This window comes from Eptatretus burgeri, chromosome 3 (assembly GCF_056783735.1).
Source record: "Eptatretus burgeri isolate ZD-2024b chromosome 3, Ebu_testis_v1, whole genome shotgun sequence".
NCBI classification, from domain to species: Eukaryota; Metazoa; Chordata; class Myxini; order Myxiniformes; family Myxinidae; genus Eptatretus; species Eptatretus burgeri.
In genome coordinates, this window is record NC_140963.1 from 38,383,065 (window position 1) to 38,397,780 (window position 14,716).

Genomic DNA, 14,716 nt, shown 5'->3' on the forward strand with positions numbered 1-14,716 from the left:
AATGGTGTAGTAGAGGTGTGGTTGTTCGGTTGTAGTTGTGCAAAACAATGGCGATTTTTATGACGCCAGCCACCCGCCGGAAAAATGATTTTCAATGATAGCCCTACATTACATGCAGATCTGTTGCCTCACCCACAGCAGAGTTATTGCCCTGCTCCCCCCAAAAATGTGACCTTGCAATCCGACTACCCTGCCCTATGGCAACTATTATTATTATTATTATTATTATTATTATTATTATTATTTATTTAATATAATGCGAAGAAGGTAAATGTATTTTATGAATCCAAAAATACATAGCTTTATGTTTTTATGAATATTTTCATGTATGATGATGATACATGCAGATCCTGTTTCCTCACAACAGAGTTATTCCCTCCCCCCCCCCCTCAAATTGAAAATGTGACCTTGCAGTCTGACGACACTGCCCTATTCTTGGAATGAAGGCATGGGTGGTTTTGAGGCCTGTACCAGTGTTGTATTATTGCCAGCTCTCATACTGAGCAATAATACATGTACCAAGTTTTGAGGGATATTCCTTCTTTCAAATTTCCAATACGATTATGGATAACAGGATGAAAATAACATCTCAATGATGTGATAAGACAATGCATGTTGTATGATCAATGATAATTATTGACTCTAGACAGCTGAGCTTAGTGGGCCCCACCACAAACCAACTGGCCATCATAGCATACTTATACAGACCACATGATCAGGCAGTCAGCATCCATCTTCATCATTATTTATATCTGATTCTGATGAAAGATTGATTTCTGAGATTTGTTTCTGGCCGATCAAATCTTGTGGTCTTTTCATTCATATGAATGTCATTCAATTCTTTTGTATGGTTCCTTTTTTGTCATTCTCACCAAACTGGCATATAAATTATAAGGGCTTTGTTTGCAATTGCAACGTGCGAAGTCTTCTTTTTATGTTGAATCAATTGTTTTTGTTAACCGAGGGATAACTATTAAACTGTTAACTCTCTGTTGAGTCCCCCAAGAGGCCATAAAAAGCTTGAAATGTCACAGTTATAGTGTATTGAAAAACGAAGACAATATTTACCATACAGTATATCTGGAGTGAAAAAAAAAAAATCAGTATCTCTGGAACCAGACTAGCTCGGACCAAAATTTAAAGGGTTCCTTTCTCAGAATGACATAATCCTTCAAAAATCATGGTTTCTTTACCTGCTGACCCTATTTGATTTTTTCCAATCTACCGACCTATTAAAAGGGAAAAGTTCACATAGATCACCATATCTTCAGGTTCTAGGTACGGGAAAATCTAAAATGCTTTCAATATACTATGAGAAGCTCGTTCTTACCAAGTGTTTTGTGTATTTTAACAGCCGACCCATTCGTTTCAGCAGATGCTGGAGCATGCGGTGGCAGCTACCTTCGATTGGTGGCTTTGACCGATTTGCCAGGCAGACACACTGGAAGCCGTTAAATTCCCCCTGGATGCTAAGATACATCCGTACCAGCGTTTTTTCGAGAATGTTGAACGTTTTCGTGAGATCGATGCACTCCCTGTGCCGATTGAATATACTGCGGACGCTGTCGACACGTTCGTAGTGAACAGAGCTGCCTGGCATAAATCGTGCTACTCTAGTTTTAATGATCAGAAGCTGAGTGGGTGCCTAAAACGCAAATCTGTGGCCCTCGAAAATGAATCTTTGCCACCAGCGCAGCGAACTACGAGACAAGTCGTTTGACAAATCCCTGTGTTTGTTCTGTGAAAAATGTGGACCAAAACTTCACGAGTTCACAACATTTGAAGCCGATGGGAGAGTGAGGCAAATGGCAAAAGATCTCGAGGATGATTCTTTGATAGCAAAAATCTCCGGTGGCGATTTAATCGCTTTGGAAGCTAAATACCATTTAGAATGCCTCACATCATATAGGAACAGGCATAGATCTGTGAAAAGGGTGGAAAACAGAGATACCGAGGAAGAAGATAAGAAGGTGAACGAATCGAGAGCGCTTCGTGAACTGGCGCATATCGAGACTTGTGTGGAAGAAGGCGAATCAGTTTTTAAACTGAGTGAACTATTCGCTTTATACCAAAGTCTGCTGCATAATTTGGGAATTATGAAGGAAGTAAATCGGAGTAGGTTGAAGGAGGCAATCTTGAAAGAATTTCCTGAGGCAGTTGAACAAAACCTCAGATGCAATGTTATGTTCCTTTTTAAGGATTCACTGCTATACATGTTGCGTGACATGCATAAAATTCATGACTATGACGACGATGCGAAGACGATTTCTAGGGCGGTCAATATAGTCAGACGGAATGCCTGCGCTCAGGAAAAACCGAAATTCAGTGGTAGTTTTTATCTTGAATGTCAAAGGAAATCCATCCCTCCACATGTAGTGGCTATGGTGTCGGGGTTACTGAATGGCACGGACTTGACCGATCAAGACGAGGTGGAGTCTCAGGAATGCCTCTCAGTGGCTCAAATAATCGTCAACAATATGAAGAAGAAAAAACGGGTGTCGCCGCTTCAAGAGAGTCGACAGCGTGAACCTCCACCTTTGGCAGTGTACCTCAGACTAAGGATCCATGCCCAGATGAGAGACAAACAGCTTGTCCAAGAACTTTTCAGACATAGGCTCATACAGCAGGGTCAGTGAAATTGAAACATCAATGGCGTCAGCGGTTTGTACGCGATTCCTGACCGATGGTGTGGTATGCCCACCACAACTATGAAAAGATGTGTTTACTGTCACGGCAGGGAACAACTTCGACCATGACTTGTTGTCAACGACAGCCAGTATGTCGTTCCATGGAACAGCCATATCACTCTTCCAGCGAGTGACAAATGATAACCCTGGTGATAAAAGACCGGCCCTTAACTTAGTTGTGGAACCAGAGTGTTACACTCTGCCAACAAAGTATACAGTCGTTGAGGAGTTGTCTATGCAGACATCCAAAGCCGAGTATGTCGGGGGTCATACGATACAAACCTGTGCGGAACCCCCTGGTGAGTGCTGCGGCCAAGATAAAACATGGATCAACCACTGCTGTGTGAAGATACGGAAGAAAAGTGACATTACCAAGCACGACCCGATTACATGGTCAGCTTTTCATGCGTCTTTTCAGTCCGACACTGAAACACTACCGGTGGTATCAGCGATGTTGCCACTGTTCTATGAGAAATCAACGTCACAAGCAATGATCAAGCATGCTAAGGACGTCATCAGAAAAGCTGTTCAGTTTCTGAACCCCGCCCAAATTCCAGTTGTAACTTTCGACCAACAACTGTTCGCAATATCCAAGTGTATAAAGTGGAAATTTCCTGACGAATATGGTGATGGCAAATATGTAGTGATGTTAGGGGGTCTCCACACAGAAATGGCCCTCTGGAATGCCGTGGGGGAACTTCTAGACTGTTCGGGATGGACCAACGCCTTGACTAGAGCAGGCATTGCAACCGCCGGAACGGCCGAATCATTTCTACGAGCAAGTCATCTGAAACGAACCAGACACGCACATCAGGTTACCGTGGTAACTTTGTCGCTAGTTGAACAGGATGCCTACGAAAAACATCTTCAAGAAGAGAACAGCGAATCAATTGATTCATGGCGGCTGAGCATGTTGGAAGAGAATCCGACATACTTCTTCTGGGACATGATTCACAGGCTGGAAATCATGATACTCACCTTTGTAAGGTCTCACAGAGAAACATACTTCAGATTGCACATCAAAATTCTTGAGAAACTGGTACCACTGTTCTTCGCACTGAATCACACCAACTACGCCCACTGGGCTTCAGTGTACTTACAGGATCTCAGGCATTTATCAGAAAGAGTTCGTGAGGCATTCGAATGCAAGCATTGGGTTATCTCCAAATCAAAACGGAAATTTTCCGCGATTGCGATTGATGAGGCCCATGAACAGATGAACCGAATTCTCAAGGCTTCTGGTGGAGTGATTGGTCTCCTTAAAAATACAGATCAGTTGCAGCGGTGGATGGTGTCTGGACCTGAAGTTGCCACGATAATGGACGAGTTCCATTCCTTGTGCAGTGACCAGTGAACTGATCATCACGATTCGGGACTAGCAAGTCAGAAGCGGTTTGCAGATGAAGTCAAGATTACGATGCCATCAAGAGATGGGGAATCCCTTCCTTCCAGATACTACACAGGAATCGTTGAATCTGGACAAGCAGGGAGCGGCGACGGAAGTAATTGACTTCTTTCGATCAATGGAGAAAATGGGGCGTATGCACTACGAGGCTTTGGTAAAAGGAGTGTTCGAAGAGATGACATTATCTATTCATGCGCCCATCAAGAAAAACAGTATAAATTTGTTCAGATCACATACGAAGAATAAAACCAAAGCTAAACTCGAGGTAGAAAATTTGAAATAAGACCTCTCTGTTCGGTACACTATACGTTTCTATGCAAAAGCGACCCGGTGACTTGCAAGAATTCTTCAACTACGAGACACAAGCTTACCCGCCGTCACTTTCTGATCACGGGCAGTTACGCTTCGGAGAGAAATCTGACCTTCTGGAATGTTTGTCGAGTGACGGAAACACCGATCCACCACCATCGAATGACTGCAAATTGATAGATGGCACGGTCATAGTCCACGCCCTGCCAACAAATTCTGTACAAACATTCGAGGACTACGCCAAAAAGATCTTCATTCCATATACGCAGCAACAACTGAAGACTTGCAAACGTCTCAATGTCGTTTGGGACGTTTACATGAACAGAAGTCTCAAGGAAAGCGCACGCGCCAAGAGAGGAAGCAGGAAACGGCTGAGAGTCGGGCCTGCAGTGCAAATCCCGGGAAAGTGGTGTGAATTCTTGAGCGAAAATGCAAATAAGCAGGATCTATTTGTGTACCTTTCGCTAGAAATGAAGAAGTTCAACTTCCCCATAGATAAAGAAGTGAATGCAACATACAATAACGTCGTATTATCGTCGAATCGATGCTACCCAGATTTTTTCCCCATGTAACTATGAGGAAGCGGATACGAGGTTGATCGTGCACGTCATAGACGCACTGAAATACGAACACCGCTCCATTGAAATCCGCACTGTTGATACGGATGTAGTGGTTATAGTGATTGGTTTATTTCACAAATGACATCGAATGTACGAGGATATGGACATATGGATCAAGTTCCGAGTTGGGAAACATCTGACCCACTTCAGTATCAATGCGTTATGCATTTCACTTCAAGAAAGAAAATCATCAGCAATGCCTATCTTCCACGCATTCACTGGATGTGACACCACATCGGCATTTTCAGGGAAGGGGAAAAAGTCGTGCTGGAAAGCATGGGACATGTACTCCGAAGTTAGAGACGCATTTCTGGATATCGTCACGCACCCGTTCATTCACGTGTCGAGTGGTCATCCAGTGTAGCAATAATTGAAAGATTCGTCGTTATTCTGTACGATTCCAAGAGCAGTTCCGGCAGTGTGAATGAAACACGCAGTACTCTATTTCAACAACTCGTACCATCCCTCGAGAGACTGCCGCCGACTCGGGATGCCTTAATGGAGTACTTCAAGAGGTCCATCCTTCAAGCGAGTATATGGGTGACGAGTGACAATCCTGATAAGCCTCACTTCTCGCCTGCCGATGTCGGCTGAATATCCATGACTGGAGGAACGTCATAGACTCCACTGTGGACCACACGTCTTCCCGTGTCACAAGCCTGCAGAGAGTTCATAAAGTGCGGATGCACAAAAGAATGCTGCGTCTGCAAGTGTAAGAATGCCCATTTGGATTGCACGAGCCTCTGCAAGTGCCCTTGCAACAGGAACAAAAATATCAGCCAATAAACGTGAGTACAACTTACATTTCATTGCCGTTAAGCATATCCACCCATGGTCAAGGGTGACCTGAATGAAACAATGTTCAGGTATACGTCACTGTTTTTCCACTTGACCATTCGTCACGTAGCGCGTTGTGGGATGTTTCCTGGCTCAGCGTCCAGTTTTCGGTATTATCGCTCGTATCATTATAATACAAATTAATTAGTTTCTGATCCTGTTAATATGCTGTTCGGAATGTTTTCTTAAGTGCATTGCTCTTGCGTGCACATAGGAATTTAAAGCTCCATGCGCAAAATTGAGATTTTCAAAAAAAACAGGTGTTATATTCTAACGTTATATTTGTTTAATATTGTTACGGAAATGGCCCTTATTAGGCTACTAAATATAGGATTAGCTCAGATCCCCCATTAAATGCATGTTTAGTCAGGTTGTTCGGTAAATGGACGTTACATGTGTGTCGGGAGATGTAGGATGCATGTTTATTGTTCGTACAGTGGTGGTGTGCCGAAGGCTTCTTCTTCCTCCCCTCTCCGGACGATGGGCCCTGCCCAGTCGGCTGAGGAGGAGTGGCCTGCAGATGGAGGAGTTTTGTCGGCTTCGTAAAAAGGGGAAGAGCCACTGGCTTGGAAGCGAGCGAACGAAGACCCCGTGGAGTAGTTCAGTTTGGGGAAACAGTCGGTTTTGAGGCGTGCTCGGGTTTGGAGGCGAGAAGGAAAGGAAAAAATGGTAAGAAACTGAGAGGACGGAGGTGATTCTGCCGTGAGAGAAACGGCAGTTGGCTTTGAGAGGTAAGCGAAGAAAAGCGAGTGTTGAATCTGCCAGGAGAGAAGCTGAACCTGAGTGCGTCGATTTCTGCTATTTTTGGCAGTCAGAGAGGCTGCCTGCACGTCGAGTCTGCCTTTTTGGCAGTGGGAGAGGCGGCCTACACGTCGAGTCGGCGATCGACTCTTATGAGGAGGTGATCGACAGTTTCAACCTGCGTCTGGCCATGGAGCCTCCGTCCCTACTCACCTCACGGCTCGACACGTTTGTCGATCCGCCTGCGGAGCCCGGCACCTCGATTTGGCCTTGTCTGGCGAACAGGCCAGGCCTGGATTTGTATGTTGGACCTTGAGAGAAATCAGATGAAACCCATCGTCGATCTAACGGTCTTGTGCTGTCGACATTGTCAGGCCAGAACGCGCTGAGGAGGGCGTGCACGCACGCGGTGCCTTGAGAAGAAAGAGTACGGCGCTGCCATCTTGCTATGCGGCGTGTTCGAGCTGGGGGCTCGAATCCGTGGACATTGGCTTGTTACAAGCGACATTCGTGCTTTTGACACTTTCCTCTCGTCCATGAAACATCACCAAGTACTCTCTCTGTCTTGTCTGCACGTTGTTTAAGGCATATCTCGGTAGGGATCCCCTCGAAACCTGTAATCCGTAGTTCGCGAGTTAAGAACGGGTTAAAGATTGTTAATAAAAACTGTCGTGAATATTTTGCTCGTGTTGTGTTTCCCGATAAATCTGGTTGGTTCCTATGAAGTTGCCGCTATGGATTAATTAGTGTTGCGTTGAGGTTCGATTGGCATATAAAACCAAAATGGTTACAGACTGGCAGAAAACGCTCGGCATCTGACAAAACCAGTCTGTAACCGGGGTTCTATTCCCCCAACTGGTAAGGTCCAGGATTACGTTGGTATCGCGATTGAAGATGCATGACCCGAGGCCTGTGCTGAGCCCGCCGGCGTTGTAAACCCTGGAGATGGCCGGAGTGGGTTGAGAATCCTTAACGATATATTATAATACTGTCGATTGAAAGCGAAATGTTTACACCATCCGAGCTAAGTGGTTTCATCAATTATGGAGAGATTTTTGAGCAAAATCGACTCATATTGTAAATTGGTGTAATGTGACCTTTTGACCTTGAAAATTGACCTTCAAGGACATCGGACGTGTCTCCTTTTCTAAAAATGTTTACTTTGGTGCCCTCTATCTACATGACAAATGTGGTGCTTTTGTCCAGTCTGTCACTGTTTGGCCATTTTTTTTACCCTTACTGACTGGACTATATGCAGATTCTCGCACAGACCATTAAAGTCAACGAGAAACAAGGTGGGCCCAAGAATTGATCCTTGAGGTACTGATGCATTATTTGGAGTTGGTTTGGATGTTTGGCCATTAACCACTACCTGGATGTCTGTCCATCAAGTAGCTGGATAACCACTGTAACAGCTGCCCTCCAACTCCATTAGCAACCAGCTTGACCAGCAAACCCTTGTGCCATACTCCATCAAATGCAGCTTTGATGTCAAGTGCTAAAGTTGCACCCTCCTGACGTTTGTTGAGACAAGACATCCACTCATGACTCAGATATCAGTAAATCGGAGGCCGAGTGACCAGGACGGAAGCCAACTGATTGTTGCTTAAGACATCATTTCCAATGAGATGTTTCCTCAGTGTGGTGTTGACGACTCTGCATAACCTTGCTGATGCAGCTTAGGAGACTCATGGGTCGATATAACTAATGGGCTTGTAGATCAGCTCGAACATAGAACGGATCAGGACAAAATAGAGGGAGACTTGGACAAATAATGGATGTGAGGAAGAATAAAGAGTAGGGGAGGACATATGGGTTGGACAAGATGGACACAGAAGCAACCTCTCAGAAAGGAAAATGGGAAAGTTTAAAAGAGGTTGGCCTGGGGTTGGAGATTAACGGGTGCAAAAAAGATCATGGTTTTGGAACAGGGATGATCTGAGATAATCTGTCTTATCTGCATGCTGTCTGTCTTGTTATGAACAGTTCTTGATGAACAGTGATGAACAGTTCTCTTGAAGACCGGGAGGGAAGAATGATAGTGAAGAGGATGTGGAAGCCGAATCTACAGGTGGGAATAAAGACGAACAAATGAATGGATGTGAGCAGCGATTCTGAATTTTGGGAATTTCACCACAAGCAGGTTTCCGGTGGGCCGTGTGTACCCTGCAGACACCTGGGAAGGGGGGAGGTGTGGGGAGCACAGAAAGAATACAGGATGCAAGACCAGAAAGGAGGTGGTAGAAGACATAGAGACCTGCCTGCGATGTACGATTGTGCATCTTTTAAGACGTTTAACAGTTGGTTTTGCATTTCCATTTCTGAAAAGATGTGAACAGCGATACTGGGCCATGTCCAAGCAGCAAAGTCTTTACCAAGAAACCCCAACAATCCTCACATAAACCAGGGTTTCATAAATAATCACGCTTGTGACGTAGTCAGATGCCCACGTCTTAAAAGATCAACAATCATGGGTGAAACTCACTCTTGCTTCTCATAAATAAAACCCTTAACTCAACTATACCAGACATCTTATCACAAATTCGTTCCAGGGACAACAAAATGAACAATCTCATCCATGACGTCGGCCAATAACACTATTTCCAAAGATTCAACATGATTTTCATCTTCCACGCAATGTAAACCTGCAAGGTCAACAATTACCGTCACGCGGCAAATACTTGCAATATCAGCGATGACGCCACTTCAATATTTGAATACGTCTTTCCATCCATCAAAAAATGAAGAACAACCTTTCGAACCCACCGTAAAATGAAGAACAACCTTTCGAACCCACCGTAAAATGAAGAACAACCTTTCGAACCCACCGTAAAATGAAGAACAACCTTTCGAACCCACCGTAAAATGAAGAACAACCTTTCGAACCCACCGTAAAATGAAGAACAACCTTTCGAACCCACCGTAAAATGAAGAACCTGTCGAACCCACCGTAAAATGAAGAACCTGTCGAACCCACCGTAAAATGAAGAAGAACCTGTCGAACCCACCGTAAAATGAAGAACAACCTTTCGAACCCACCGTAAAATGAAGAACCTTTCGAACCCACCGTAAAATGAAGAACCTTTCGAACCCACCGTAAAATGAAGAACCTGTCGAACCCACCGTAAAATGAAGAAGAACCTGTCGAACCCACCGTAAAATGAAGAAGAACCTGTCGAACCCACCGTAAAATGAAGAAGAACCTGTCGAACCCACCGTAAAATGAAGAAGAACCTGTCGAACCCACCGTAAAATGAAGAAGAACCTGTCGAACCCACCGTAAAATGAAGAAGAACCTGTCGAACCCACCGTAAAATGAAGAAGAACCTGTCGAACCCACCGTAAAATGAAGAAGAACCTGTCGAACCCACCGTAAAATGAAGAACCTGTCGAACCCACCGTAAAATGAAGAACCTGTCGAACCCACCGTAAAATGAAGAAGAACCTGTCGAACCCACCGTAAAATGAAGAAGAACCTGTCGAACCCACCGTAAAATGAAGAACAACCTTTCGAACCCACCGTAAAATGAAGAACAACCTTTCGAACCCACCGTAAAATGAAGAACCTTTCGAACCCACCGTAAAATGAAGAAGAACCTGTCGAACCCACCGTAAAATGAAGAAGAACCTGTCGAACCCACCGTAAAATGAAGAAGAACCTGTCGAACCCACCGTAAAATGAAGAAGAACCTGTCGAACCCACCGTAAAATGAAGAAGAACCTGTCGAACCCACCGTAAAATGAAGAAGAACCTGTCGAACCCACCGTAAAATGAAGAAGAACCTGTCAAACCCACCGTAAAATGAAGAAGAACCTGTCGAACCCACCGTAAAATGAAGAAGAACCTGTCGAACCCACCGTAAAATGAAGAACAACCTTTCGAACCCACCGTAAAATGAAGAACCACCTTTCGAACCCACCGTAAAATGAAGAACCACCTTTCGAACCGACCGTAAAATGAAGAACCACCTTTCCAACCCACCGTAAAATGAAGAACCACCTTTCCAACCCACCGTAAAATGAAGAACCTTTCCAACCAACCGTAAAATGAAGAACCTTTCCAACCAACCGTAAAATGAAGAAGAACCTTTCCAACCCACCGTAAAATGAAGAACCACCTTTCCAACCCACCGTAAAATGAAGAACCTTTCCAACCAACCGTAAAATGAAGAAGAACATTTCCACCCACCGTAAAATGAAGAAGAACCTTTCCACCCACCGTAAAATGAAGAAGAACTTTTCCAACCCACCGTAAAATGAAGAACCTTTCCAACCCACCGTAAAATGAAGAACCTTTCCACCCACCGTAAAATGAAGAACCTTTCCACCCACCGTAAAATGAAGAACCTTTCCACCCACCGTAAAATGAAGAACCTTTCCACCCACCGTAAAATGAAGAACCTTTCCAACCACCGTAAAATGAAGAACCTTTCCACCCACCGTAAAATGAAGAACCTTTCCACCCACCGTAAAATGAAGAACCTTTCCACCCACCGTAAAATGAAGAACCTTTCCAACCCACCGTAAAATGAAGAACCTTTCCACCCACCGTAAAATGAAGAACCTTTCCAACCACCGTAAAATGAAGAACCTTTCCAACCCACCGTAAAATGAAGAACTTTCCAACCCACCGTAAAATGAAGAATAACCTTTCCAACCAACCGTAAAATGAAGAATAACCTTTCCAACCAACCGTAAAATGAAGAATAACCTTTCCAACCAACCGTAAAAAGAACCTTTTGAACCCACCATAAAATGAAGAAGAATCTTTCCAACCCACCGTAAAATGAAGAAGAACCTTTCCACCCACCCTAAAATGAAGAAGAACCTTTCCACCCACCCTAAAATGAAGAACCTATCGAACCCACCGTAAAATGAAGAACCTATCGAACCCACCGTAAAATGAAGAAGAACCTTTCCAACCAACCGTAAAATGAAGAACCTTTCCAACCAACCGTAAAATGAAGAACCTTTCCAACCAACCGTAAAATGAAGAAGAACCTTTCCAACCAACCGTAAAATGAAGAACCTTTCCAACCAACCGTAAAATGAAGAACCTTTCCAACCAACCGTAAAATGAAGAAGAACCTTTCCAACCAACCGTAAAATGAAGAACCTTTCCAACCACCGTAAAATGAAGAACCTTTCCAACCAACCGTAAAATGAAGAAGAACCTTTCCAACCCACCGTAAAATGAAGAACCTTTCCAACCACCGTAAAATGAAGAACTTTTCCAACCACCGTAAAATGAAGAACTTTTCCAACCACCGTAAAATGAAGAACTTTTCCAACCAACCGTAAAATGAAGAACTTTTCCAACCAACCGTAAAATGAAGAACTTTTCCAACCAACCGTAAAATGAAGAAGAACCTTTCCACCCACCGTAAAATGAAGAACCTATCGAACCCACCGTAACATGAAGAACCTTTCCAACCCACCACAAAATGAAGAACATGTTGAACCCACCACAAAATGAAGAACATGACGAACCCACCGTAAAATGAAGTAGAACCTTTCGAACCCACCGTAAAATGAAGAAGAACCTTTCTGCCCACCGTAAAAAGAAGAACCTTTCCAACCCACCGTAAAATGAAGAAGAACCTTTCCAACCAACCGTAAAATGAGAAGAACCTTTCCAACCAACCGTATAATGAAGAAGAACCTGTCGAACCCACCGTAAAATGAAGAACTTTCCCACCCACTGTAAAATGAGGAAGAACCTTTCCAACCAACCGTAAAATCAAGAACCTTTCCACCCACCGTAAAATGAAGAAGAACCTGTCGAACCCACCATAAAATGAAGAAGAACCTGTCGAACCCACCATAAAATGAAGAACTTTCCCACCCACTGTAAAATGAGGAAGAACCTTTCCAACCAACCGTAAAATCAAGAACCTTTCCACCCACCGTAAAATGAAGAACCTGTAGAACCCACCGTAAAATGAAGAACCTTTCCAACCAACCGTAAAATGAAGAACCTTTCCAACCAACCGTAAAATGAAGAAGAACCTGTCGAACCCACCGTAAAATGAAGAACCTTTCCAACCAACCGTAAAATGAAGAAGAACCTGTCGAACCCACCGTAAAATGAAGAACCTTTCCACCCACCGTAAAATGAAGAAGAACCTTTCCAACCCACCGTAAAATGAAGAAGAACCTGTCGAACCCACCGTAAAATGAAGAACCTTTCCACCCACCGTAAAATGAAGAAGAACCTTTCCAACCCACTGTAAAGTGAAGAAGAACCTGTCGAACCCTCCGTGTTTAATTGTGAAGGATTTTTAAGGGTAATTTTAAGGAGTTCCGTTCGTTTCTAAGCTTTGCCCATTTCATATTACAAATGCTAAACTGAACCGTTTCCTTCGGCAAGGGGAGAGTTATTATTATAACTAGTGCAGGCCCGAAGGTGCGCACCAGTATGTGCAACTTTGTTCTTTCGCTCTCGTAAACGACGACTGGATTGGGGCATTGTTTCAATTAGATCGGACCAACCGTATCATAAATGGCCATAACTTGGGAAACACCTGGGAAACATACTCAGGTCCCCAGCGTCGATTGTGACGTCATACCAAACGAAGAAGAATTGTGATGTCAATCATGGAAAAAATAAATAAATAAACATTAATTGTGACGTCATAGCACCGTGTCCTGTCATTGGTTGACAGACGTTATTGGTCATTATTGGTCCACAGACAATAATATATAGGTCGTTATTGGTTGACAGACATTGGTCATTGTATCACGTTATTCTTTTTATTACTGCCAGTTATTGTGCTATTATTATTACGCTGTTATCATTATTCTGAGATATCTTTGGAAAAAAATGGCATGATAAGGTGGAACGACACTTCAGCTGCGATATATACACCTTTCCAACACTGAAAAAAAGCAATTCAATGGCCGTAACTTGGGAACCGCTCGTCCGATTAATATCAAACCTTGAAAAGGCACATCCGCGGGTCCCCAGCAATGTTCCTGGCAAGATTCAATCAGATCGGACCGGCGGTTGTCGAGAAACGGCGGTCGCAGACAGACACAGACACAGAGATTGCTGGAATTATAGATAGATTATTATAATATTTATGACAAATTTAATCACAAGCGGAGAGACGACACGGCCTGGCAGAGGAATAGTCACATGAGGCCAAAATGTCCTCCAGGAACACTCGCCATTATAATGTCGCAATAACTGTGAGTGTTAATTATTTCGAACGAACGTTTATCCATAAATGAGAACAATTTAAACAAATTCCACACACTCTCCATTAACGAACCTGCAGGAAGAGCTCGTAAAGAATCCCCTCCGTGACTCTGGTTTCCAGGTTTCCCACAAACAGGGTTCTGTTCGCTTCGTCCATGATTCACAACGTCGATTCGCCCACGTCCTCGGAAATCTCGATGAACCTTGAACAATCTTCAAATTACTCTGAACAACCTTTCGCAAATAATCTTTTAAACTCGTCCTAACAACCTTTAAAAAATCCCCACGATGGCTCCACAAGGGGAGCGACCAATCCTCCCCTCGAACGTGTCGTGGGGCTGAGACCTGAATCGACGTCACACGTTTGGATTATTTATTTGTTGTTTTTGCTGACTAAAATGTTTTGCGATACTTGCGCCAGTTTCGAGCTATACATCGTTAGTATTTCTTTGAACAGGCTATATTATACATCCCAGAGGTGTAAAGTCAAAATAAAAATATTATATTACACCACCGGTGTTCCCGTAACGTCGTCTACACCGCTGAGAAATTGTATCTCAACGTCAATCAAACCTACGTTACATTATTATTACACATGTTCCTAAATATTATTAAACCGTCTGATTTATTTTATTGTCGTGATTAAAATTTTTTTTTTTAAAACAACTGCGCGTGAAAAACGTCTGACAATACACCGCATTCCCTGTTGATTATACACCGCACACAATCTTGCGCCCTTCTATTTACATGGTTTTTTTCCGAGCAGTTTTTCACGACGTTTTCGATAGTATATTCCCAAATATGCTGCGTATTTTACGGATTTCTACACGCTTTGAGCTTTCAAAAAGTGCTTGAGAGTTTTCCACTCCGGGATGCCTCAGATGTAACAGCCTTGAATGCAAACAAGTGAAGAATG

General features: G+C 43.5%; 1 protein-coding gene across 2 annotated transcripts in view; it reads right to left on the reverse strand.

Moving 5' to 3' along the window:
- LOC147029716 (RNA-binding protein 7-like) overlaps positions 1-14,169 on the reverse strand; it is a 32,140-nt gene extending 17,971 nt beyond the window's left edge. For both annotated transcript variants that reach the window (XM_085872989.1, XM_085872990.1), the window contains exon 1: positions 13,874-14,169. In XM_085872989.1, the coding sequence (XP_085729115.1) occupies positions 13,874-13,957 (84 nt within the window). In that variant the 5' untranslated portion in view covers positions 13,958-14,169. The remainder of the gene's footprint in view (positions 1-13,873) is intronic.
- Positions 14,170-14,716: the final 547 nt, after the last annotated feature.